Source organism: Schistocerca serialis, chromosome 3, assembly GCF_023864345.2.
Source record: "Schistocerca serialis cubense isolate TAMUIC-IGC-003099 chromosome 3, iqSchSeri2.2, whole genome shotgun sequence".
In the NCBI taxonomy this organism is placed as follows: Eukaryota; Metazoa; Arthropoda; class Insecta; order Orthoptera; family Acrididae; genus Schistocerca; species Schistocerca serialis.
The window spans coordinates 321,888,890-321,915,585 of NC_064640.1; the positions used below are offsets into that span (position 1 = coordinate 321,888,890).

Sequence of the window (26,696 nt, forward strand, 5' to 3'; positions counted from 1 at the left end):
CTACTTTCCAGATATGAAGTAAACCACTGTTGAGCATTTTCCCCTAATTGCGTAACACTCCAACTTATGCAGGGGTATTACATGGTCCATGCAATCAAATACTTTTGTTAAATCAAATAAAATAGCTGCTGTCCTCAATCTATTGTCTCTCCTTGCTAATGCCTCATACACAAAATAATAATTAGCATTTTCTGCAGGTACTCCCTTTCTAAAACCAAACGGAGAGTCTGACACCAAATTATGTGCACTGAGATGCGCTACTGTTCTCTTATACATTGCTGTTTCAAAAACTTCTGAAAGCACAGGTAGTAAAGAAATTGACTGGTATTTTTCTACGTTGCCACACCTGAAAGATTCATTGCACGGGTGACTAATGACATACAAAACTAATGTATGTTGCACTGCTTTTCATAATTCTACCTGAAATTCCCTCACACCCATACTCTTTAATGGTCTTATAAATGGTTCAGTTCCCTCTTTGCTTGTTTACTGTAGCTTCATGTGACATTAGTTGTTTCAAAACACCAGCTTTCAAGAGTTCTACGTATTTACCTTTACCAGTAAAATTTTGATTTATCTTGCCTACTATTGACAAGATGTGATTATTAAATATTTTGCATGATTATGGTGGATCACTAACAGTTTTGGGAGGACGATGGTGCAAACTCATGTCCTGCCATCCAGTCGCTTAAGGCAAATGCTAGGATGATTCCTTTGCAATGGCACGACCAATTTCCTTCTCTGTCCTTCCCTAATCTGAGCTTGTTCTCAGTCTAATGGCCTCATTGTCAGTGGACATTAATCACTAATCTCCTCCTCCTGCTGCTAACAGTTTCACTCTCACACAAGAGAGGTGCAATGTGTTGATCACCCATTTTGTGCCCTGATATCTCTCTTACAACTGACCACATAGTTTTAATTTTGTTCTGAGAGCTTCCTATTCTCAGGTGTGATGCATTGCTTTAGCCTGTCTGATAACATTCCTCTGTACTTTGCAGTATTATCTGTTGTAAAATTCTGTTACTGCCTGTAATTGCTCTTCACATTATGATACAGTTCCTGTTTCCTCCTGCCTAACATTCTAATGGCCCTAGTTATCCACATTGGTTGCATATTAATGCTGTGTATGTGCCTGCACTTTTTTAATAGGCTATAGCTATTAAAGAAAGTGATAAAGGTTTGAAGAAATGTATTATATTTGTCATTCAAGACAACTATATAGTAGACTTCCTACTAGGTTATCCCTTTTGCTACTTTGGGATATGATTCTACCTTGATTTCTTTCAGTAATACTTTCTGTGAATCATGGTCTGACAGCCCGTTACTAATTTTTCTCACGGTATGCCCATCAACTAGAGAACAGTCTATGAATATAATTTCTGTCTATGCTGCTGTTTTACTAAACTCTAGTTGGAAAGTCATTCTCTAAGGGACTATAAAATTATTCATAGGACAGGCACAAAATTTTTGAGAAATTTTTTTTTTCAATAACTTTTTCTACTGATTAAAAATCCTATCAGACTAGTTTGTAAATTTCCACTTCTTCCAGTATGTCAGAATCAGAATTTATTGTCTCATGACATGCATATGTAAACCATTGATTTAAAGGCTAGGATACTCTGCCGTATACAGGGTGTCCCATCTCTCTTGACCATCTTAAATAACTGTTTGTCCAGATGCCAGTTACAAAATGTTTCAAGCAAATGTTATTTAGCCATCAGGGGGACATGAATCAGCATGATTGCCTTCATTGTAGCTTTGTTTTTTACAAAGATATGAACAGTGGTATGACTTTTTTAAATGGCACCCTTTATTTTTTATTCGATAATTCATTTCCTTTCCTAAAGACCTATTCAAAAATGTATCACAGTGTACCATTCACTGAATCACGACGTTATTAATTACATAACAAAACTTTGACATTGACGCTCCCAGTGCTTAGTGCAGGTACTGAGGGTAATGGAACACATCCACGTGCTGGTGTTGACAGAGGACAAATGTAAACATAAGCAGAATGCACACCCGTCATTCTGTCAATCATCGTCAGTTGAAGAGTTGTGTGAGTAGAATCTACACCAACAAAGAGAAGGTAGAAATGCTACTCATCTATGGGGAACGTAAGTTAGCGGAACAGTAATTGCAATACTTTAGTACAGTAGGCATACAGTAAAGGCTGTTCTTCCTACAGACTGCATCGACATAACATTTCTTTTATTGTTGTTGTTGAAGATGGGCAAAATGCTACGCAGGCAGTGGAACTGTACAGAGAGCGATATCCTGACAAGAACCCATCTTCCCGATGGATATTTTCTCGTCTTGTTGCGATGATTCAGGAAATGGGAAGTTTCAACCCATGACAATGGAATCGTTGTAGCACTCGCACAGACGAAGCTGCCGAAGTTACTGTTCTCACTTCCATTGCTATGAATCCACATGTGAGCACATGGCAGCTTGAGCACGAGATTGGCTTTTCTGAAACCAGTGTACATCGTATTCTTACACGTCACCAGTTCCATCCATACCATGTACACCTACTTCAAGATTGCATGGGAATGATTTCCAGAATCGTGTACAGTTCTGTCAGTGGGCACAATAGCAAATCCTCTCCAACCCGAACTTCTCCTCCAATGTTCTATTTACCAATGAATGTTCCCTCTCAAACAAAAGACAGGTAAATACGAGGAACATGCATTATTGGTCCAGCAACAACCCACGATGGCTTAGACAGGTGGAACATCAGCGTCAATGGAGAGTGAACGTCTGATGTGGGATGTTTGGTGCTACCATTATCGGCCCTTATTTCATCAGTGGTAGTCTAAACGCCACAGCGTATGCCAACTTCCTCACACAAATTATTACTCCTCTTCTGGATGAAGTGCCGCTAAGAACATAATGCTTATGTGGTATCAGCATGATGGATTTCGAGCACATAATGCCTTGCATGCACGTCGTGCTCTGAACCGAAGGTATCCTGCCAGATGGATTGGTCGAGGAGGAACAGTTACTTGGCCTGCTAGGTCTTCTGATTTAGATCCTCTGGACTTTTTTCTTTGGGGATGCATTAAAGACGTCTATCGTGATATTCCAACAACTCCAGAGGACGTGCAGGAATGTATCGTGCTTGCTTGTAATTCTCCTCAGCAGGCAACACTGGAAGCAATAAATAATTCTTTCATTCAACAAGTGCACCATTGTATTAGTGTCCGGGGTCACCACTTTGAGCACCTTTGAATGTTCTACTCCTGGGCAATGGTACAGGAGAGTCAAAGTCAATTTTGTCTTATGTTTTTACTTGGTTTTCATTTGTTTTCTGACAACTCCAGCAAGTGGACGAATCTGTGATCCTGGGCTCAAAGTCAATGTTGTGTTATGTAATTAATAACATTGTGTTTCAGTGAATGGTACACTGTGATACATTTTTGAATAGGTCTTTAGGAGAGGAAATGAATTACTGAATAAAAAATACAGCGTGTCATTTAAAAAAGCCATACTGCTGATCATATCTTTGTAAAAAAAACAAAGCTAACGGCAAAGGCAATCATGCTGATTGATGACCCCTTGACGGGTAAAGAACATTTGCTTGAAACATTTTGTAACTTGCATTTGAACAAACAGTTATTTAGGTGTCAAGATAAATGGGACACCCTGTATATAACATACCAGAGACACACACAGTGTGTCAAACAAAGAACAAAAACAATCCTAATTTACAAAAATCATTCCACATTTGCTTCATTACTCTACAAAGAAATCTTCTTCATTATTTAGAAATTCCATGAGTGGATAACAACATTTTTGGACTAGTGTGATGTATAATTTTATCTTTAATAAACTTAGTTCCATAATGTGAGTTTTTCATTTTTAATTTATTATAAATTTTCATAGCCATGTATTGAGAAATCTGGGAGTAGAATTATAATCTATGAGATGGCACCATGAAATTTTCTTCGTTTCTGGTGTCATACATATGTTGAAACTGGTTTACTATAAATAATTCTGGATTGGTAGAGATAAAGACAAACAGTTCATATATGAACATACGTGGAATAGTTAGAATTTTTAGACCCTGAATAACAGTCAACATGACTCTCTGGGCTTAATATTACACGTATTTCGTACAATAGTTTATTGAATTAATAATAATCTATTTACATTACTTGTATGCCCCCAAGGGATTATTCCGTATCACACAACAGCTTTGAAACAGTTGTGGAAAACAACTTTCCTAATGTCAGTGTTCCTTGCATAAGACAGTAATGTCATTGCAAATGCAAGACTGTTTAGTTTGTTTGCCAATTAGCTTATATGCAAAGACCAGGATGATTTTTTTTCTTTTTTTTTTCTAAAAATGTCCCCAGGAAATTGACGAATTCTGCATCCTTAAGTTCCTGATTTTTATGTGTAAGTTGGAAATCACTTGGTTCTGAACGTTTAGTTTTGAACTGTGTAAGGTCAGTTTCTTTCATGTTAAGTTTTAATCCATTTATATCAAATCAGTGTTCTAAATTATTTAGTGTGGCAATGACTCTTTTGAGGAATTTGTTCTGTGGTCTCATCTGAGCAGCTGAGTGGGATGTTGTATTTAGAGGTAAATCAGGATTGGGCTTAAGATGGATGCTTGTGGGATTCCCTGTGAAATAATTTTCCTTTCCGAGAAACAATTTTTTGTACCTGGAGTTACAACTACACTTTGCTTTCTATCTGTTAAATATAATTTGAACCATTTAAAGGCACTATCATTTATTCTGTACCTTTCCAATTTATGTTACAGTAGAGAGTGGTCTATATTGTAAAAAACTTCATAAGATCACAGAAAATTCTTGTGACATTTTGCGATTTGCCCAGAGATAAACAAATTTTCTCAGTAAATTTGTTGATGGCACATATTGTACTGTTCCTTTTCTGGAAGCCAAAGTGATTTAATCTGATGCTATTAGATTTTGCCATGAAATTTTGGATCCGGATTGCAACAAATTTTTCTGATATTTTTGAAAATGTGGGGAGAAGACTTACTGATTGGTAGTTTCCTGCATCTACCCTTGAGTCTTTGTTGAGTAATGGCTTTACTACTACATAAACTTGTCTGTTATCCTGATTGAAACCAAAGAGTTGGATATTATCTAGATATCCACTTACATCAACATCTAATTTTGATACATTTATAAAAAAAAGTCATTGAAGTATTCTGGTGTTTCTGAAGTATTTACAATGGATTTGACACCTGTTTTAATTTTGGAAATTTGTGGACTGCCAGCTATTACACCTAGTCCAGATTTTACAACTGACCATACCGCCTTTGATCTTTTTGTATGATTTCGAATGAATTTTTTGTGTGCCATTTGGTTTGCTGCCTTTGCCACCCTTCAAAATGCAGTTTTATATCTTTTTGCATGGTTTAATACTCTACATTCTTATCACTTTACAGTTGATTATGTAACTGTCTTTTTCTGGCATGTGACACCTTTGTACAAGCAGTTATCCATTTCAGTTTAATTGTCATATTTTTATTGCAGACTGTGGGAGGAAATATTTCAGTAAAATGTCTCAAGAAACATGCCATAATTTTTAGAACTTGTAGTAGAGTGATCCACTGGCCAGTTTACTTCTTTAAGCCTAAAGTAGAACAAGTCTGTATTTTCCTACTGAAGCATTGTTTGATGCCCATTTTTCTAATGGCTGTTTCATTTCTTTTTGGTAGCTCCAAAACCAGTGCAGAACAATCAAGAATACCTGAATCAATGCAGAATTTTTTGTGTGATCAAATGAATAATATGTCAGAATGTTATCTATTCAATTTGCAGTTTGTTTACTCTGTCTTGTGAATTCGGTGAAATTTAGCTTGAAACCAAATGCTTGAATAAGATCAATAAATTCCATTGATTCATCAGATTCCTTTATTACATTTATGTTAAAATCAACAGCTATAGCAATCCTTTTCTTCTGCTCTTCTTTGCTTTTCTATTTCTGTAAGAGACACCTTACTTAAACAGAAATACTTTTGTTACTTCTTTTCCTGGGGTTCTGTATCTCAAAATTATTACAATATTTTGTCCATCTACTTCTGTAAAGCCACTTGCAAATATGTCCTCATCATTTAGAAAATTAAAGTCATCTCTTACCTTATATGTTAAAGAATTTTTAATTAGTATGCAGGAACTTCCATGAATTTTATTACTTTTACAAGAGGTACCATCTATAACATAGTTCTATAATTTTTAAGGATTGTTCGTTTTGGCGAAGACTGATATATTTCTCCCTCCTGCCAAGAAAATTTGTAGATTGTCAAATTTTTCTTCTCTGTCAGTCCTACGTTTTGTATGTAAGCCATTTATGTTTAAATGCATCAAAAATGATTTTTTTTAATAAAATACATTTTAATTATCAACTGTTTATTTGTCCCATTAGTTGTCTACTGGCTTTAGTTATTAAACATCATCCAGGATTTACGGTACAACAGATTAGTTAAAAGCACCCCATATTGCTTTGAAGCTGAACAGTATCAAAATTATTCAGTGAAATTGTACAAATATCTGACATAATTTATCTTAGAATACTGACAGTCATATCTCATGTCAAATAGACAGACATCACAGGAAAAACAAGACAAACAATTACTCTAATCAGTTTAACTAATCTTTGTACCCTACATGCTGGATGGTGGTTAATAACCAAAACCAGTAAATGACTAATGGGAAAAATAAACAGCTGATTGTTAAAATCTGTTTTATAAAATACCTTACAGCTGTTGAACCTCACCTTAAGGACAGCAACAAAGATGAACTTTTACTATTGTTTTAAGAATGGGTTTCCTTGATGTATTTTTACATTTTGTTCCTTTAGGTAGCTTGTAACCTCCATCATTCACATTTAGATTCCCTTGTTATTTATAATTTTGCACATATCACTAAATATCTTGCTGAATTTTGCTGACCATAACCTGTTTAAATGTAGGCCATCCTGTGCTAAGCAATGTGTGGTTATAACGTACTTGGCTCTCTACAAATACTGTTCCTATGCTGTTACACTGTTCTCTGATGCTGTTGATTATTTTGCCTATGTATTTGTTGCTCACTAATCTTTTATAGAGAATGCCACTCTTGATGATGGAAATACATTTCTCATTGTTGTGATCACATTTCTTGTTTTGTTGATGACATCATTTTCACCGTAGCTTCGAAGGCATTTATCCCCACATGGATAAAAACTGCTTTTTAATTTGCATTACAGTTTACACTTTTTGTTAGTCTGTTTTTGCTTCAAGAACATTCTTCAAATGCTTATTTAATTATGAGTACTTATCCTTGGGTCAGTTGTGCAGCTTGGAGTTACAACATTTTTAATCATAGAATCTCTGATTATTAGAAATTCATTTTTGACTCTTTGTCCAACACTGTGTGTACTGTTTTTGTATTTTATGTTGGTCCACTTATATGTTTCTGTTAGTTTTGTACGCTGATTGTTATTTGCAATTTTGTCATTCACGCCAGACTGTCACATTACTGAAGTCTGTTCTATCATGTGCACGAGTTTTTGTGGTTATGTTTTGTCACTTTGTTGGTATTTTCATCAGCTCTTAACTTTTTTTTCATTTTTGATTCTTGTGTCTTCTTCTTTCAAAAAATTTATTTTGTCTTTAAGAACTTCAGTGTCTCTCTTCAACAACTTGATAATTTTGTTGTTAGAGCTCACTGTGTTTATCAACTACACACATTCACCATGTCCACATACATGGCACAGTCAAGGAAACTCATGATTTAAAAATTTTTAAGTTGACTTTGCGCACTTCTCATGAAACCAGAAGTTATTCTTCACACATAATACACCTATTAACGCCCATTTTTCACGTATTTTGCATGCATGTAAGGTTTTTTGTGGAGATTGAGCTGTCACTGCACTGACGTGTCAGTGCCATCTTGGCTGTGCATTATTTATTTCGTCCAAAACCTCTTTTGAGTCATCAGGGCTTTGTGTTTCAACCTGCTGGTTTGTTCTCCAGGGCTTGCATTGGCCTGGTGGCTGTAGCAACTCCATCAAAACGAGGAATCAGTATATTATGTTTGCTCTTAGTCTCATTCTTTGCCCTTGTTAAACCCAGTTGATTATAAGATCTCTGTATCTTGTCTCAATAGAGTCCTCTAAGATACAGTCCCAGTAATGTCAGTTTTAGCCAGGTCTCTGATTCAGTTGTACTCCATATCATGTATTTCCTAAATGCAGTATACAATAGCTGAACACCTACAGGCCTAGGGAATCTTAAATCCTCGTAAGTTTTGACATTGTCTCCCTCATTACTAGGAGTCCCTTGCAAGAGCTTTAGAGCCTAGTGTTAAAGATTGGACTGAGAGAGCACTAACCTTTACAAGTATGTGCTAATCTCCACATGATCTTTTTAAAGGGGTATAATATGAGTAGATGGAAGGGATTGTAATCAGCAGCCCACTCTGACTGGTGCTGGGGCAACTTGCATAAGGAAAACTTTGAAGATGTAAGAGTGAAAACTTGCTCCATGAAATCAACCAGCATCTTCCTGTATGTTAACAATACCTTCATTACATGGCCACATGGAAGAGATGAACTGAATATATTTCTCACTCAACTCAATTCCAATCACCTGAACATAAAAATGATGGATGAATGGAAGCTTGCTCTAAATGGAGGAAAGTGTAGGCTAGTGCAGATGAGTAGAAAAAACAACCCTCTAATGTTCAATACAGTATTAGTAGTGTGCTGCTTGACATAGTGAAGTTGATGGAATATGTAGGTGTAACATTGCAAAGCAATATGAAATGGAACAAGCATGTAAGGACGTTAGTAGGGAAGGCAGATGGTAAACTTCTGTTGGTTGGGCAAATTTTAGGAAAGTGTTGTTCATTTGTAAAGGAAACCATCTATAGAACACTAGCACAACCCATTCTTGTGTACTGTTAGTGTGTTTGACATTCCCAGATGTCAGCTTAAATGAAGACATTAAAGAAATTGAGTAGCATGGTGCTACATTTGTCAATGATAGATTCAGTCACCATGCAAGCATTAGAGATGATTTGTGAACTCAAATGGGAATTCCTGAAGGGAAGATTATGTCCTTTCCATGGAATAGTAGTGAGGAAATTTGGAGAACCAGCATTTGAAACTGACTGCAGAATGATTCTACTGCTGCCCAATGTACATTTCGCATAAGGACCACAAAGATAGAAATTAGGGCTCATATGGAGGCATGCGGACAGTTGTTTTTCTCTCACACTATTTGGGAGTGGAACAGAAAAAGAAATGACTTGTAATAGTACACAGTATCTTCTTCTGTGCCCCATATGGCGGCTTGAGTATGTGTTAGATGTAGGCAGTGGAGATCAAATATAATAATGCGCTACCCTTTCGGAATGTTTGAGTGAAGAATAATGCAAATGGAACATTGGGTCAAAGTGTATACTGCACCAAGACTCATGCATACTAGTATCTACATGCTCAGAGCTGCCACCATCCAGTACAGAGAAATGGTTTACTAAAAACCCTGGTCCACAGGGCATGTATGTTCTCTGAACTGGAGAATCTCAATTGTGAAATAGAAATTTGAAAATGGTTTTCAAAAAAATAGCTACACTAAGGGACAGATGTGAGAAACACTATGAACTATATGTCTTGGGGAATTATTAAGAAAAATAGGATGGATCCTCTGGAAAAACAATAAGACAGTGCCCTGTCCATTACTGGGGTGTGTCAGGGACAGTGTTGCACTTTCTAATACTGGATTGTATCACATCCACTGCTAATGTGGCAAATCATACATCAGACAGGCAATACCACACACACTTGTGAAGACCACTTCCATGAACATGAGTGAGACACACTTTCAAAGCAGCCTAAAGGATCAGTTGTCCCAGACAATTGTATTCTGGAAACACATTACATGGAGTACAACTGCACCAGAGTGCTGGCTTAAATGTCACATTACTGGGACTGTGTCAGCAAGGAAACTATTGAGATGCTAACCAGGAACCACCTAATAAATTTGCATCACTGGCTACAACCTCCACAATGTTTAGGGCCCTAAATTGGGTATTATTAGGACAATTAATGAAAGGGTCACCAAACATACTTCTGCACTTGATGGTGTGTAACAGCACACTGGGCAGAGGAGGGCTGTGGGGGTGAGGAGATAAGCAACCTCCAAGTCACCAGACAAATCAGTCAATCAGAATACTTGATGATAGTAAAAGAAAACATTGTGCTCTTCAGGTGCCATCGGCTGGCAGGACATCCATTGAATATATTGTCAGTATAATTGTTGTTACCTTGTTGTGGTGACACACTGTCATCTTCCAATAATTTCAATTTATGTAAATTCCCTGAGCACCTTTGGCACATTTATGTGTAATGACATCAATCTGATGAATTCCTAGCAGTGTTTTTGTAAATCCCTTCATCACTTCCATGTCATCAACATTGGCATGTGTTCTAGACATTTGAGCACTGACACACTTGAATAGGTCACTTTTTAGTCTTGTATATGCTGTCCTAAGGAGACCAACTGCATTCTTCCAGAATTGCCTCAGCAAATCAAAGTCTTCAGTTTCCCATCTCTTCTGCTAATTTCAAATATATATTCTATTTAATACCAGTTTTTAGTATTGAAACAATGTGAAAGAAATATACCGTCATTGTTGGAACTGTTACTATTAGATTCTTTTTGTTGGATCTGTTACGATTAGATTATTTCTCACATTTATGCACATCATCTTGAATTTATGCACATTTAGAGAGAGCAGCAATTCACCACACGAAGGGATAACACACTCCAAGTTGTTCTGCATTTCCTTATAATTGGCCCATTTTTGTGTACCAGGCTTAACACAACAAATACTATAAGAGGCCCCTACCGTGCAGGCACAGCTAATTGCCTGGCACCTCTCAATTCTGAGCAGCAGCCTCTCCTTGCCAAGTCTATCTGAGCATCGTACACACCATAGATAATGTTGCCAGCATGATAGGAAGCACTGTCAACTACAGACTTCATTGCTTCTGCCTTGTACTGGTGGAGATGGAAATCCTTCCACCAACAGGCACCAAACACGACATGCTGCAGATAATCCCACAGTTCCGATCCAGTAGTCGGACAGTTTAGTTCAGTGCATGCAGCCAGCTCAGTACAGTTTGTTCTCTGAAGCCTACTTGGTAGTTGCTATTTACAGAGAACTAGGACAATCAAGTGTGTCTTCAATATTACTTTGTCATAGTGACAATATCACAGACTGCCAAAAGATAGCAAAGATATTTAGATTTCATTGTACTAGGTATAGGTCATCAAGTGCCACACATCAAGCTGTACCAAAGTTAAGTGCTATTTTGCAACATTTTCTTAATAAATATTATCGGTTATTTCTTATTGTGTTGCCACATTTCTGTTCTAGTGCCACCCTGCCAAGCAACTGTTTAAGTTCATAAGTTATAGCATGCACTCTGCTACCTTTAAAGAACTATAGCAGTGAAACCACTTTTCTGCTACAATTGTTGTTTGGGCTGAATTAATTGAAGCATTCAGTTACAATAATCCCTACACCTGTGATGCTACTTCTCTGTAGACAGCAGTCTGAAGATACTGATGAACTTACCCGATAAAATGTTAATGTTTAATGAAGATATTAGCTGTAAAATTGTACTTCCATTTGCAGTTGCAGCACCATAACATATAACATAATGGGATCTGAGACTCAAAATTTTCCTGAGGCAGTAACATATTTGAGGAGATACTCCACATAATTGAACCCTTCCCCCCAAAAAGCACAGACCTCCTTACAGAAGTTTGGCCAAGAGAGCTCATCACTTCTTAATCTTACTCACGTGCAAGCTTCACCTTGTGTAACCCATCTTAGGCTGCGTTCACAGTGGCTCTGACAGTGAACACTAGGTACTATCACTGGAGGTTGCCTGATAACGTCAGGCGATAGCTTGCTCGCAGCACGTCTGATCTCCTGCATCAGTTTTTGGGGAGATCAAGGTAAGGTTAGGTTAGGTTAGAATCCATTCTGTTAGGGAGGTTAGAATATATTTTACCCTTCATGTATGTGCTGGGTGCCACAAAGCCTATGTGATTGTAGGTGAGTGCTGCATTGCAGATTTTGCTGTTAAAAAGATACTGACTGCATGTGAGTATGCTATATCTGTCTTGAAAAGAAAGAGGCAAGTACTGTACTTTCTTTCCATAGTTATTGTATTAACCAGCAATGTATTATGAATATGTGAGTTGAAGAGAGACATTTTAGGAGATGATTTGTGATGACACTGGAAAATAAGATTATATTATGCAAGTTGACCTTCAATGATATCATTCAGCATATGTGTGAAAGACAAAGATAGAATAAGGTGCTCTGAACACATGAAGCACTGAATAGTAGGAAAACATACCCCACGTTTGCAAACCATCGCATAGAACAGAATCCCTACCCTACTGGCATAAAAATGCTAGTAAGCAGTAATAATAATTTGTAGACAGCTAATGCCCACCTACAAAAAAAACAAAAAAACACTACAGAGAGTCTAAACGTAAGATACACCACCCTTCTCACTTGAACAAATTATTTTTGAGGTTATAATTTATGCCTAAAATTTTCAATAAAGATTTTGCCTGCTTGCGGTTTCCAGTAAATCTGCAATTTCATTTCATAGATCCCGAACTATATCCCACTTACAAAATTTTTCTTCCTCAGGATGTCACGATTCCTTTCTTGGACTAAACTTACCAGCTTGTTCTAACAGTCCATATGTCATTTGTGAGCATGTCAACCAATTTGACAGAAGAAAACATATTGATTTGAATGTCACTGATTGTCGTCTGAAGTCTATATGTTTGGATGATGAGATTGCCTACATTATGACCATACATGTAGTGGCACACTGATTCGAAAACATCAGTTGTCAGCAACTGTTGTCAGTCGTCGATGGAGTGTGCCGATATTGGTGCCACTGTCACTGCAGCCTAAAAGTTATCTTCATCCAGAATATTGCAGTGTATTTCTTGTCAGAAAGTAACAACATATCTCAGTCCCTATATTAACCAGCTATAGGACTCTTCAAGTATCTGAATATTAGAAAAGACAAGGTTGAAAAAATGTCAGAATAAACACACACAATTAGTTTTAACAACAACAACAACAACAACCATTAATACAAATCATAGAAACAATTTCACTAGTGTATTATTGTTATTGTGGTAAGTCTTCAACAACAACACAGTTTTATTGGGCATCGATTAAGTACAAATAAATTGCAAAATATAGTAGAAGTAAAGACTTTACAAGTCTTTTTAAAAGTACTCTGGTTATTTACTGAATAACTCAAACATTAATGATGATGAACACTAAATTTGTCAGAGTGTCCACAAACACGGTCAGTTCGCTCACAGAAGGCACAACATGTGATTGAATGGAGGCAGGACCACATTAGGAACTGCGTACAAGCCAAACGTCAACTGCAGGGAATAACAAAGTCCAACTCACTGTTCAAAAACTAGTCAAGTATCTTAATGTCATTAGAAGTATGTCCACATGATCTGGCGCCAGAGAATTTATCACTCTGTGCCACACCTGGTGACCTCACCAGATATGAGCATATTGATTGCTCTATTGATACATCTGGCAGGATTACAAAAGTTAAATTTTTGACATATTATTGCAGGAGCTTTGCCACCAAACCATACAAAGATACTCATAAAGGTGTGTGTGTGTGTGTGTGTGTGTGTGTGTGTGTGTGTGTGGTTTTTTTTTTTCATTTTTTTTTTTTTTTACAAGTGTTCAATATGTTCCCCTGTTCTGATACTACAAGTATAATATCTTAACATCAGTGTGTTCAAAAGCATTGCTGATGTGAGCTCATAGCTGTGGTATTTCTACTGATAAAAGTAGTGCAGACTGTGATTCTTTCACAGTACACCACACAAAAAAGATTACATAGGGTTAAAACAGGTAGTCATGGAGGTCATGACAAATTTGTCTACACATGTTGAATCATTTCTTCAATGACTGTTGTTCAACGCATAGATTTCTCTTTATGAGACGACTTGTAGCTGTAAACTGTGTATATCATTATTATGTGGACTTCACACTTGCTTGATCTTCGTGCTATTGTACTAGACCAATGTGAATGAAATTTAAGCACATCATTGGCTTACTGAGCACCAGTCACCACTTTCACTGACTCTTAATATCTATGGTTTAGGGAGAAAGCCAGAACTAAGGCAACAAAACACAGTCTTATGAAAATGCAAATTATGGCCACCATCAGTGTCTTAAGAGCTTGTAAAGTAACACACACACAAGGGATGCCAAGTGTAAAGTACTCATGAGGGTACATCAGATGCAATTGCCAAAGATGCAAATGGCTACCCTCAAATACTACACAGTGGGTTTATGAACACAGAAAAAAAAGAGGGTTCTTCACTGTTGGCTACAGGCTCTAACATGCATGCAGTAAACAGTGCATAACAAAGTGGCATATGGGAAAGAATTTAGTGCTATTAAATTTGATATTATGGAGTAGTATTGGGATGCCACTGGATTTTATTTCTATTTATAGAAACAGATTCTGAGTGTCAGTCTATCACCATTCATGGCAAATTTTCCAGATGATAATCATTTCTAGAGCACCGCAAAAGACACAGTAAAAATCTCCACTCGATCTTAGAATTCACGCGAGATTAACACAAGCTGGCACAAGAATGTCATTGAGGCAACTTTTCATCTAAGTCTTCCCTCTTTACATGAGATCAAATTTTATACATGGATTCATGTATTATCTCATCAGGAACTAATCATAGACTAGTAGTGAGCTATCTTTGCAGTTTGGCGCCTGTCCTGTCAGGACACACTTATGACTGGTCCATCCTCTCCATCAATAAGCATTGATTTGTAATTAACATTTCCTGATAAATTGACTGATATTGAAATTATTATTAACAAGGTGTCAATGCAAGTAACCTCATCAGCATGGTTGGAGCAGTATATTAATGTTTAAACAATAAATATAAATAATGAAATATTTGCTTCTTGGTGTCCAACATGGTAGATGAATCCCCACTCTCTCTCTCTCTCTCTCTCTCTCTCTCTCTCTCTCTCTCTCTCTCTCTGCCTCTCTGCTCTAGTACGATATGGCTCTCACTCGCCCAGCCGTTCTCATGCTTTGTGACCATCGGGTGTATCATTATGTGAGTCTGCATTGTGATCCTACCTACTCACTAGCCTTCCGTAACAAAATCTTCCTGTACTGTGCATTAAAACATAGTAACAAAAATGTAGTAAATGTTGGCAGTGATGGAGCATAAACACCACAAGCTGTGTAGTACTCATATTTTATTCTGAAATTGCATAAGTGTCACAGTAAAGAGTTGTGTTGAGGAAGGCCTTTGCACTCTTGTTCTCACTTAAAAACCTCTAACAGTAGTGGACACACAGTTCTTCACCTGTAACATTGTTTTCTTTGAAGTTGTGACTGTTTTATGATAAATATTTGTTGTATCCTCCTGTCTTTTGTCCAAATATAATTTTGCACTTCAACTGCAATATTATAACAAAAAATGCAATATATTGCCTTGTTTTAATCATCTGGAATAACTGTGAGTTACTACTAGTACTACTACAACTGAACAGTAATAATACTGACAACAGCCAAAGGAGCCTTGGTACCAGAATTTCATGGCTTTAAAGTGTTTTGGTGGTAGCTTAAGCTATATTTGCATATTTTTTCATGGTAAGGACAGTTTTATTTAATTTCTTTTAACATATTTTAATTACTAAAACATTAATACATTTTACCCATATCTGAGTATTAAAATTTTTATTGCAGCCCTTCGGAAAAAGAATGGGATCAAAGAAGAATAACAGCACACTTTATGTGAGACTGCTGTTTGAACTATCAAGAGTCATGAAGACATCTGGAAGAGCTGTGTTTTTAACATATGACAAGGGAAATTTTGTAAGAGTAAGTTTCTACTTTCTGGGGACCTCAATTAAGACATTCATTTTGAGTAAAGTATACATTGTTTTCAAACTGCTTGCGGTATAGGATAGAATAAAGTGTTCATACATTCTATCTTCTGTACATTGAACTGCCCTTGATAACTCTGATGAAGCCTGTGTATTTATTTGCTTTTGTTAGTGAACCATGTCAGGTAGAATAGGGATTATACTCTGAGTAAAATTACTTTGTGATTGACATTTCTGTGTGTCGAGTGGTAGGGGTTGAGTGTCAGCCAATTGCAGCTGTGTTGCCTGTTCTGCAGGCGTGAGCAGCAGAGCCTTGCCAGGTGTTGCAGCATGCAAGGTTTGGGAGGAGGCCAGACAGGCAGGCCGCAAGGGTGGGAGGGGTTTGGAAGCAGAGTGAACTATGCATTGATTTTTGCATCATCTCTTGCACTACTATAAAAATATTTGTATGCAAATGAGGCAAAACTTTATCTTGTGCTGAAGTTTATATTTTTGTACAAGTTTTATTTTCTACACAAAATTGTGAAGATACAATGTCAGATTGACTGGTCGCAAATAATCTACTTGGTTAAAAACTTAGTCTTTATCATCCTATGTTCTCACATCATAACTTGCCTTTAATGGTCACAGTTATTGTGATGATTTGAAATAAATGTGAATTCGGAGAGCTAGCGGTGAAAAATGTGGTAGCTTTGCATTGAGTGGACTTTGTCATATGTTACTGTACATGAACTGCAGCCATCATACTGAAATCATTTCAAGAGTGGAAGGAGAGCCATATCTTCTTATAGTGGTGACTAAATATATAAACCACTGTGCATTACAGTCAAGGTTGCCCCATGCACTGTGCCGAATTCGTGTTTCATTGCTGTTGCTTAAGTGGTTTATCTCATCAGTCACATCCACAATCTCAGTTGGCATTACAGTTACAGTGTGCTGTAACAAAATTAAATGAAATGAAATCATCTGTGTGACACATTAGCAAAAGAGTAAAGCCACTGGACTGGTAATCGAAAAGTTGCAAGTTCAAATACACATTCATACTGTTAAGCTTGCTTGCTATTTTTCTCTAAGAAAATTATTTTTTCACAGTAATGCAGTCAGAAATTAATGGCTATCATTTTAGTTGGTATTAACCCTTTTACTAGTTGAACAAACTGTTTTGTTATTTTATTTCTACATGCATGGATGTAAAAGACTGGTAATTTGCACAAGTCATTATTCCTTGGTTTTAGTTGTTGTTTGATTGCATTAAAACACAATGGAGATATGTGTTGGCTAAAAGCATACAGAACTGGAATCTGTGAATTGTTGCAGGTATCAGAAGAAAATACATTTAATTTCAGAGTAATGTCCACAACACAGAAATGTCTCCTGGGCACAGAGTCATCAGAAAGCATTTAAGTATTATAATAGAAATTTGACATAACGTATTTCAGCTGATAAATTAGATGAACTCTGTAATAGAGTCAAAACTTTCAGAGCAAATACGGTAATAGACTAATTATGCAAAAGGAAGAGAAACAGCACTTTTTTGGAAATCAACTGCATTCAGACTATTATAACAACAGAGATAAGGCTGGCCTTCAAATCACTGCAACATGGTGGGAAAATAAAAAGAAAGAAAGTGGCTACAAACTAGACTTCATTCTGCCCTTGAAACTACATTGATCATGTAGCAGTTCTACAGTGTGGTGCAGTGAATTGTGTTGTGTGATTATTTATTGTTATTCACAGTGTTTTAACATAAGAAGGAAGGAGAGGTACAGAACATCTGAGGATGGTTGCTGTGCGACTGCAGCAATGTTAGGAAATACACAGAATGAGATAAAGACAATGGTAGGTCCTTGCTACCTCTCACTAAAGTGATAAACAGAACCATGGTGCATTAAAAATTCACAGAAATAGTACTGTGAGAGTAGAGAGAGAAAATTATGCAAGAGCAGAAGAAACTGAGGCTGGACATATCATCTAAGCATACAGGAAAGAAGAGAGAATTCAAGTAGCATGTGATGAATATCAGTGATCTTAGGGGAGATGAATTTAGATGTCATATTTATAATTACTCTTCGAGAAACGAACACTCAACCCTTGAAAAACTGAAGGCTTCCTTAGAAGAAGCAGAACGTTTTGGAGGCAGTAAGTCGTCTCTGTGAAATGTAGTACATTGCTTAGGCTTGAAGTATAAACAAAATTAACGGAAGAAAGGTCATAATGGAGAGAGGTGATACTGTAGCTTGGCATTGTCGTTTTTTGAGTGTAGTATCACAGGAAAACTTTGAGTGTATTGTGTGGCTCGACTTAACGTGGGTAAATGCAAATCATTCCATGAGTACAGCCTGGATAGATGATACAGTAACTGGCACCATGTCACAATCCACTGGCAAAGGTAATAGATTGATTATTTTCCATGCAGATAAATCAGCAGGGTTTGTAGAAAACTGTATGTTATTTAGATAGAAGCAAACTGGTGATTACCTTTAAAAAATAAATGGATATACATTTCAGCAGTGGTTTAAGGATTCACTTCTGGAAAACTTGAACAAGCCTTCAGTGATAGTTATGGACAATGCCTTGTATTGTTTTCCTATCCATGATAATGTGCCTACAACAGCTTCCAGAAAACAAGACATTATCAACTGGCTAAAATCAAAAAATAGATTATCATACAAGACAGCTGTAGGAAGAGTGAATTACTGGATCTCATGGCTCAGAATAAACTTCCTTGACCTCTGTGTGTTGTAGATGAAATGACGAACACATATGATCATAGGCTCCTCAGACTGCCACCACACCACTACCAATTCAATTCTATTGAACTCAAATGGCCTCAAGTTAAAGGTTATGTGGTAGGGAACAACAAAAACTATGTGTTAACATAAGTGGAAAGATTGACAAAAGATGCTTCATCATCAGATTGGCATATTGTTGTAAGACACACTAAAGAAGTGATGATAAAAGCGTGGGAGAATGAGTGTGTAGTGGAAAATGACACTGAACTCAACTTATTATTTCATTAAATTCTGACAGCAGTTCTAGTGACCACCTAGATGACAGTGAAAGTGATTTAGATATAGGTGGCGTGCATCCATTGGTGGTATAGTGTGTTACCTGGTGGTATAGTGTGTTACCAAAAATTCACTTGTGTTCATCCCTTACAATTTTCTCCACTTATATAGAAAATGTGTTACTCTGTGATGTGCATGACTGAATGCTCATATTATTGCTGTTATTCACCTATAATGAGAGAGACTGCTGTATATGGAGGACTGATCAACTGGAAAACATACAAAGGCATGTTTGCAGCATGGCAGAACTACTTCTAAAAGGCGAATATTGCAGCATACTTTTATAAGCAGCATTTCACCAGTGTTTATTTTCAATGTTTTAACCTTGTGCAAAAGCCGTAACTTTATTATGTAAATAAGTAACATAGATAGTGGTAATATGATGAGCAGAATTACATGTAATTTTTATTAACCCTTTCACTGGTCAGGAGTTACCAGTAACTGTATTTCTTTCCTGCATTTATAGGAATACATTGTCCCTCTTATGTACACTCCTGGCATCTGGTGATACCCCGCTGCACAGCCTGTCGTTTCTGTTTGTTGTGAAATAAACCCGTAAGGGCTGTGGGAAGTACACATCCTACCAAATATCATTGATCTAAAGGTTCTTGGGAAGTATGTTTGCCAACAAAGTACTTTCTCAAAGAGGCATGGGAAGGATACTTACTACAAAATTGGGGATATCTTGCCACATCTGGATGCTTCTGACATCTTGTGATACACTGTACCAAGTATATAAAAACTGTTACAACAGTTAGTTTCTGTTTGTTGTGAGATCACTTATGTTGTCACGTGGGAAGTCTGAAAAAGTTGCTTCATATCTGCAGTGGAAAATACACCATCCACCAAAATAACAGGTCACAAAATGGCTTTGGGAGATACTCATGCCACCATATTGTTTAGTTCTAAATCTCAAAAATAAAATTATCAAAAAATGTAGTCAGTTGATCACAATTCTAATACAGTAGAAAAAAATTAACTTAGCTGATTTGCTACAAAATGTGCACCAGTGGATGGTTAAACAAAACACTTTACATGTAGAAATTTAAAATTAAGTCGTGATGTTCAAAAATTTGTATGTTTTGGCTTTGCAATTTGTAATATATCTGGAACTATGGTTGTGATACATCCAAATGCATAGAGTTACACAAATTAAAATCTGCTAAAACCAAACATAGGTGGGACTTTACAAATTTCATAACATAAAAAATGTTGACACACACACACACACACACACACACACACACACACACACACACACACACACACACACACACACATGTTGAGCCAAACATTGAAATAAATTTAACAGTTTGTCTGTGCGGCCAAGGATATTGCTCATGAGGTTACATTTTATAAAATTCTTGTAAATTCCTGGATTGGACAATCAAGTGTTACACTGTAGGTCTATCATTTCAAGTTTGAAATATGAGGTCATCAGCAGCCAAAATGGTGAGCATGACCTGACAAATAAAATGAAATAAGTCTTCAGTCACACAGTCTTTGAATTAATTTAATTCAGTTATTGAAACATAAGAAGTCATGCCTGGTCCAAAACTGACTTCCTTGAGTTCCAGGAAACACTGCATGTCATAAACTTGAAGCCAGTTTGTCCATAAGCTGGTTTGAAAGCATCAGTCTTATGTGAAATTTAAAATTTTCCCAGCGAACTAAATATTCAAAAAGATTTGGGGCTTGCAGCCGGTTGTCGTTAGCTTCCATCCACGATATTTCGACTGGACAACTGCCAGCCATCCTCAGTTGTCCAGTCGAAATATCGTGGATGGAAGCTAACAACAACCGGCTGCAAGCCAGAAATCTTTCTGAGCATCAGTCTTGTTTGTCATACCTGTTACTAAATGATTCTCCCCTTGCATTGAGAGACTTGATGAATTCAAATAATTTGGTGATGTTTGGCATAAAAGTGAAGCCCAAATCGGAGAATCATGGAGATATCCTTGCTTTCTTTTCCACTTCTCTCTAGGAATGTTGGAGTCTTGTAACACAAATTAAGGAACCTTGTTGATGACTTAACCGCCTTCGAATTCGGCTATGACATCAGCCAAGAATTCCCTAAATGTTCAGTCTGTGCAACAGAGTGTAGTTCACTATATTGAAAAAAACCTCCATTATATCATTTACTTCAACTGATCTAGCACAAAGTGCCTCTTGATATATCAGACAATGAACTCCAAGTGTCAACAAGCCCCAAATAGATTCCAATTTACCCTTATCAAACTATCAGGACCACTTCACTCTCCCCACATTGTTGGTGTGCCATCATTTGTTATGCTGATGAGTTTTTTTATTCCATTCCAAAGGAATCTTCTCCACAGCATCAAAATTATTTGTGCCAGTAGTAATTTCCATAAGTGAGATTAAATTCAGATAGTCCTCTGTCATTTCTAGCACGGTGTTTACTAAATGCACAAAAATCGCAACTCTGTGCTGTGGCTGACATGTCAGTGGAATTGTCACATGTGATGGAAAATAAAATGAACCTGGGTGCCCTTTGAGTCAATTGATGCTGTGCATCTGCAGCCAATCAGCAATGTGGGATTCCACGGCATGACGAGAAAGTGCGATATGCTTGAACTGTGCAACTTCTGGATTTCTGAAACCAATAAAATTAATATACTGGTTTTCCTTTCAGAACATGGATATTGAGCTGAGTTAATAAAATTTTTGGTCTTTATTACCTATTGTTCTGACACATCATAAAATATTACAAAAAAAAAAAAAAAAAAAAAAAAAAACCTGCGTCGGTCAACTTCCCCAAACTTGAAGCTGACTGATTGTTATGAGACAATTGTAGATTGTTCAAATAATTTACGGGTTTACTGCCAGGTGACGTCATCGACCACTGCCTAAGTGGTTGATGATGTCACCCGGCAGCAAACCCGTAAATTATTTGAACGTTCAATTCGCTGGGAAAAGGTAAGGTCTCAATTGTAGATTGTTTTTGACTTTAGGGCAACTTTAACTATTTTGAATCCGTATCAATAACTCAAAAATAAATCTGCCATAATAAGTAAATTTTAATACTGAATTCAGATTAACGTACAAAGAAAGCTTAAGGACAAAAAAATGCGATCATGAATTTGCTTTTGTGAAATTCCAAAGAAACTCGCACACCCTTTTACTTTAGCACTGAGAACTGGCTGACCACTTTGTGTTTTATCATGATCATTTTGAATGCTGTTTATCAGGCCTCCTTTGGGAATTTTATGCACTCAGCTAGCCTTGTTAATGCTTATTTATCCATTTAAAATTTTGATGAGACACAGTTCTCAAACATCCATACTACGATTTCTTCACTCCACCATTGGACTGTTATAGACAGTTGTTGCTGCATGCACTGTCACATCGTTGCTACATTCATTAGGTCACATTCCTGCCATGTTTACAAATGTTTGTTCATAAAAGAAATGCTGAACAAATGACAGTCAACTTCACTCCGATTCCACCAAGAATTTGCAAAAGTTTTATTTATGCCTCTATAAATGGGTAGGTTGGTGAAAAGAGTAGCAGCTATTTCAATATCAAGACCTCTGATGGAAAACCAGTCCTAACCAAAGAAGGGAAAGCTGAAAGATGGAAGGAGTATATAGAGGGTCTATACAATGGAGATGAACTTGAAAGCAATATTATACAAAGAGAAGAGGACATAGAAGAGAATGAGATGGGAGATATGAAACGGTGAGAAGAATTTGACTGAGCACTAAAAGACCTAAGTCATAACAAGGCCCTGGGAGTAGACGATATTCCATCAGAACTACTGATAGCCTTGGGAGAGCCAACCATGACAAAATTATCCCATCTGGTGTGCAAGATGTAGGAGACAGGCAAAATACCCTCACACTTCAAGAAGAATTTAATAATTACAATTTCAAAGAAAGCCAATACTGATAGGTGTGATAATTAACAAACTATCAGTATAATAAGTCATGGCGGCGAAATACTAACACGAATTCTATACAGAAGAATGGAAAAAGTGGTAGAAGCCAACCTTTGGGTAGATCAGTTTGGATTTCAGAGAAATGTAGGAACATGCTAAGCGATACTTCCCATACAACTTACTTTAGAGGAAAGGTTAAGGACAGGAAAAGCTACGTTTATAGCATTTGTGGACTTAGAGAAAGCTTTTGACAATTTTGACTGGAATGCACTCTCTGAAATTCTGAAGGTAGCAGGGGTAAAATACAGGGAGGAAAAGGCTATTTACAGCTTGTACTGAAACCAGATGGCAGTTGCGAGTCGAGGGACATAAAAAGGAAGCAGTGGTTGAGAAAGCAGTAAGACAGGGTTATAGCCTATCCCTGATGTTATTCAGTCTGTACATAGAGCAAGCAGTAATCGAAACCAAACAAAAATTTGGAGTAGGAGTTAACATTCAGGGAGAAAAAATAAAAACTTTGAAGTTTGCCAGTTGCATTGAATTCTGTCAAAGACAGTAAAGGACTTGGAAGAGCAGTTAAACGGAATGGACAGTGTCTTGGAAGGTTGATATAGGATGAACGTCAACAAAAGTGAAAGCAGAATAATGGAATGTTGTCAAATTAAATTAGGTAATGCTGAGAGAATTAGATTAGGAAATGAGAGACTGAAAGTATTAGAAAAGCATTTCTGAGAAGAGAAATTTTTTAACATCAAATATAGATTTGTGTTGGGAAGTCTTCTGTGAGGTATTTGTCTGGAGTGTTGGCACATATGGAACTGAAACATGGATGATAAACAGTTTGAACAAGAAGAGAATAGAAGCTTTTGAAATGTGATGCTACAGAAGAATGCTGAAGATTAGATGGATAGATCGTGTAACTAATGAGGAGATACTGAATGAAATTGATAAGAAAAGAAATTTGTGGCACAACCTGATTAGAAGAAGGGATTTGCTGATACGACACATTCTGAGACATCAAGGGATCATGAATTTAGTATTGGAGGGGAGTGTGGTGGAGGTGGGGGGGAGACCAAAAGATGAATATGGTAAGTGGATTCAAAAAGATGTAGGTTGTAGTAGTTATTTGAAGATGAAGAGGCTTGCACAAGATAGAGTAGTATGGAGAGCTGTATCAAACCAGTCTTTGGACTGAAGACCGCATCCACGAATAGATATATATTATAAATAAACTTTCGTTATTGCTCTAGTTATCATTGTAAAGAGGGGTCAGTGCATGACATACGTAAGACCTAGACATAGAAGCTTTTATATGCCAGTCAAACGAATAAAATTCTTAGCGTATAAAAAAAGTTAATACTATCAGTCCTTCTGAAAATGATCAGTATTCAGATTGAGGTTCAGAAAACTGTACATTTAGCCATTGCCATGAATTAATAACTTTCAAAAAGTAAATATATTTAACTAAAATAAAAGAATTTTCATTACTAATATGTAGTTATTTAATATATAAAAATTTTTAAACTTTTTGGTCAACTTCACCCAGCTTGACAGTTGTCTCCATCACTAAATGGCCTTTTGAAAACTGTTTTGTAACTCACTAGTGACAATGGTCCTTTGATGTTGTCTTCCTCCCATATATATTTTTAATCAATTATAACTTCAAATTGTACACAAAATGATGACTTTCTTTCATTGATGTTGGTAGCTCTCTTTTTTATTTAGTTACATCTTTATGGTCTTCTTTCTTTAAACCTTCATGATATATCACTTGTAAGATTTCATCACTTCTTTACTTACTCTTGACTCAGTTTTTCCCATAAGGGTGACCATTTCTGACAGCATTCTCTCTTGTTTGTCAAAACAAGTGCATCATATTTTCTTTGTGTCTGGTGTTGTAATGACACTCCAGTGAGTGTTTTCTTCCTCTAGATAGTAGTGCAATGGCATTTTAAGTTCTTTGCATGGTCCTCAAACAAATGAAAAAGTAAAGCAGTTCCCATTTTGCATTGAATAGTGTGGCTTCTTCACTTTTTCTTTTTCTGGACAAGTGCAGAGGCATCATTATTACCAATGTAGAATATATATCCAGTTCAACACTACTATTATTGCTAGCAAACTGCTTGGCATGTGATATGGCCACTGCCTTACTCTAGCTGCACCTGGCCACAGCCTTCCTTTTGCTTTTGGCCACTGCCTTACTCTAGCTGCACCTGGCCACAGCCTTCCTTTTGCTTTTTCCTCCTTACCCCTGATCGCTGTGCTCAGAAAGATAGACAGGCATGCGGTGCAATTATTTGCATTCGCGGAGCACTGTTTGGCCAAGCCTGCTGTAGTGAGTCAACATGGAAATACGACATATACCTACCACCTACACCAGTGGTGTATCATATAATTCATCTGAATAGCGTGTTTGTAGGGACTTGGCGAACCCTACCTGTCACCTGTTACACGTCGGACGCATGGGCCGGCCTCCAGGAGCACACAGAGAGAAAGAAAAAGAGGAACTTCAAACACCAAAGTGGAGGAAGGATAGGAGAAGGTGAACGACAAAACAAGAAAGGAACAGTGGACAGTATTCTGGTACTGACTACCACAAATGCAGAATACGTGTAACAGGTGACAGGTAGGGTTCGCACGTACCCTTTGGTACAGGTCAGACCCAGGGAGTTGTGATTGCCTGAACTGCTACCTTCCCAGATTGCTGATTGGTCCCTCTGTCAGGTGTTTGGAGGTGTGACCTGAGGTGTGAAAAATCACCTAAGGGAGGTGCACCCCCTTCTGAAGGGGGCCCCCAGTTGGAAGGAGCATGCCATCCGAGATGCTGACAATCATGGGGGATTTTCTCAAAATGAGCCAATCATTTTCACAGTCAATGGCTATGAAATGTAAACAGAATGAGGCTGATGATTCAACGACCCTCCCAGCTGCACCAAGGTTCCTCATGGTTTTACGTACTGAAGATGGTCAGTTCTTCTCTGCGGTAAATCCGTTTATTATTCAGAAAGGTATTGATGCAATTGCTGGCCCTGTGAAATACTGCTCTCGTTTACACACTGGCACTTTGCTTTTGGAGACTACTTCTGATTCACTAATTCAGAAGCACTACAACTGCTTGCAGTTTCGCTCCTCCATGGTTATCCTGTTTGTGTCGAGGCCCATCGAACACTGAATTCTTCCTGTGGTGATATTTACCCTAGGCTGCTTGATGGACTGACTGAGGCAGGAAGCCAAACATACATGCCTGATCAGGGTGTCATTGCTGTCCATCAGGTGATGAAAAAAGTAGATGCCTCCTTAGTGCCCACATGCACTCTCTTTCTCACTTTTGATAGAGTGGTTCTTGTGTCAAAAATCAAACCAGGTTATGAACTTATCACAGTCAGACCATATATTCTGAACCCGATGTGCTGCTACCAGTGTCATCATTACAACCACACAAGAGAGTCCTGTCGACATCCAGCCAAATGTGTAACTTGTGGTAGGGATGCTCACGAGGGCCTTTGTCTGTCTCCTCCTACCCACTGCATCAACTGCAATGGTGACCATTCTGCTCCCTCCCGTGGTAATGCCATGTATCTCGATGAACAGGCTATCTTGGAGATCTGGCTGAAGGAAAAAGTGCCTTACCCAGTCACTCACAAGTCACTTAGATCCATTAAAAAGGATTTACGGCTGCTCTTAGAATTGCAGCATCCACTTGTTCTCTGCATTCAGGAAAGAAAATTGTGTCCTCATGACTCCTTTGAGCTCTTGCAT

The 26,696-nt window shown here is 37.4% G+C and overlaps 1 protein-coding gene across 1 annotated transcript in view; it reads left to right on the forward strand.

The window, feature by feature from the left end:
* The window catches only part of LOC126470132 (tRNA (guanine(6)-N2)-methyltransferase THUMP3-like), a 121,153-nt gene that overhangs the window by 89,203 nt on the left and 5,254 nt on the right, over window positions 1-26,696 (forward strand). The window contains exon 6 of the mRNA XM_050097748.1: window positions 15,832-15,966. Within this exon, the coding sequence (XP_049953705.1) occupies window positions 15,832-15,966 (135 nt within the window). The remainder of the gene's footprint in view (window positions 1-15,831; window positions 15,967-26,696) is intronic.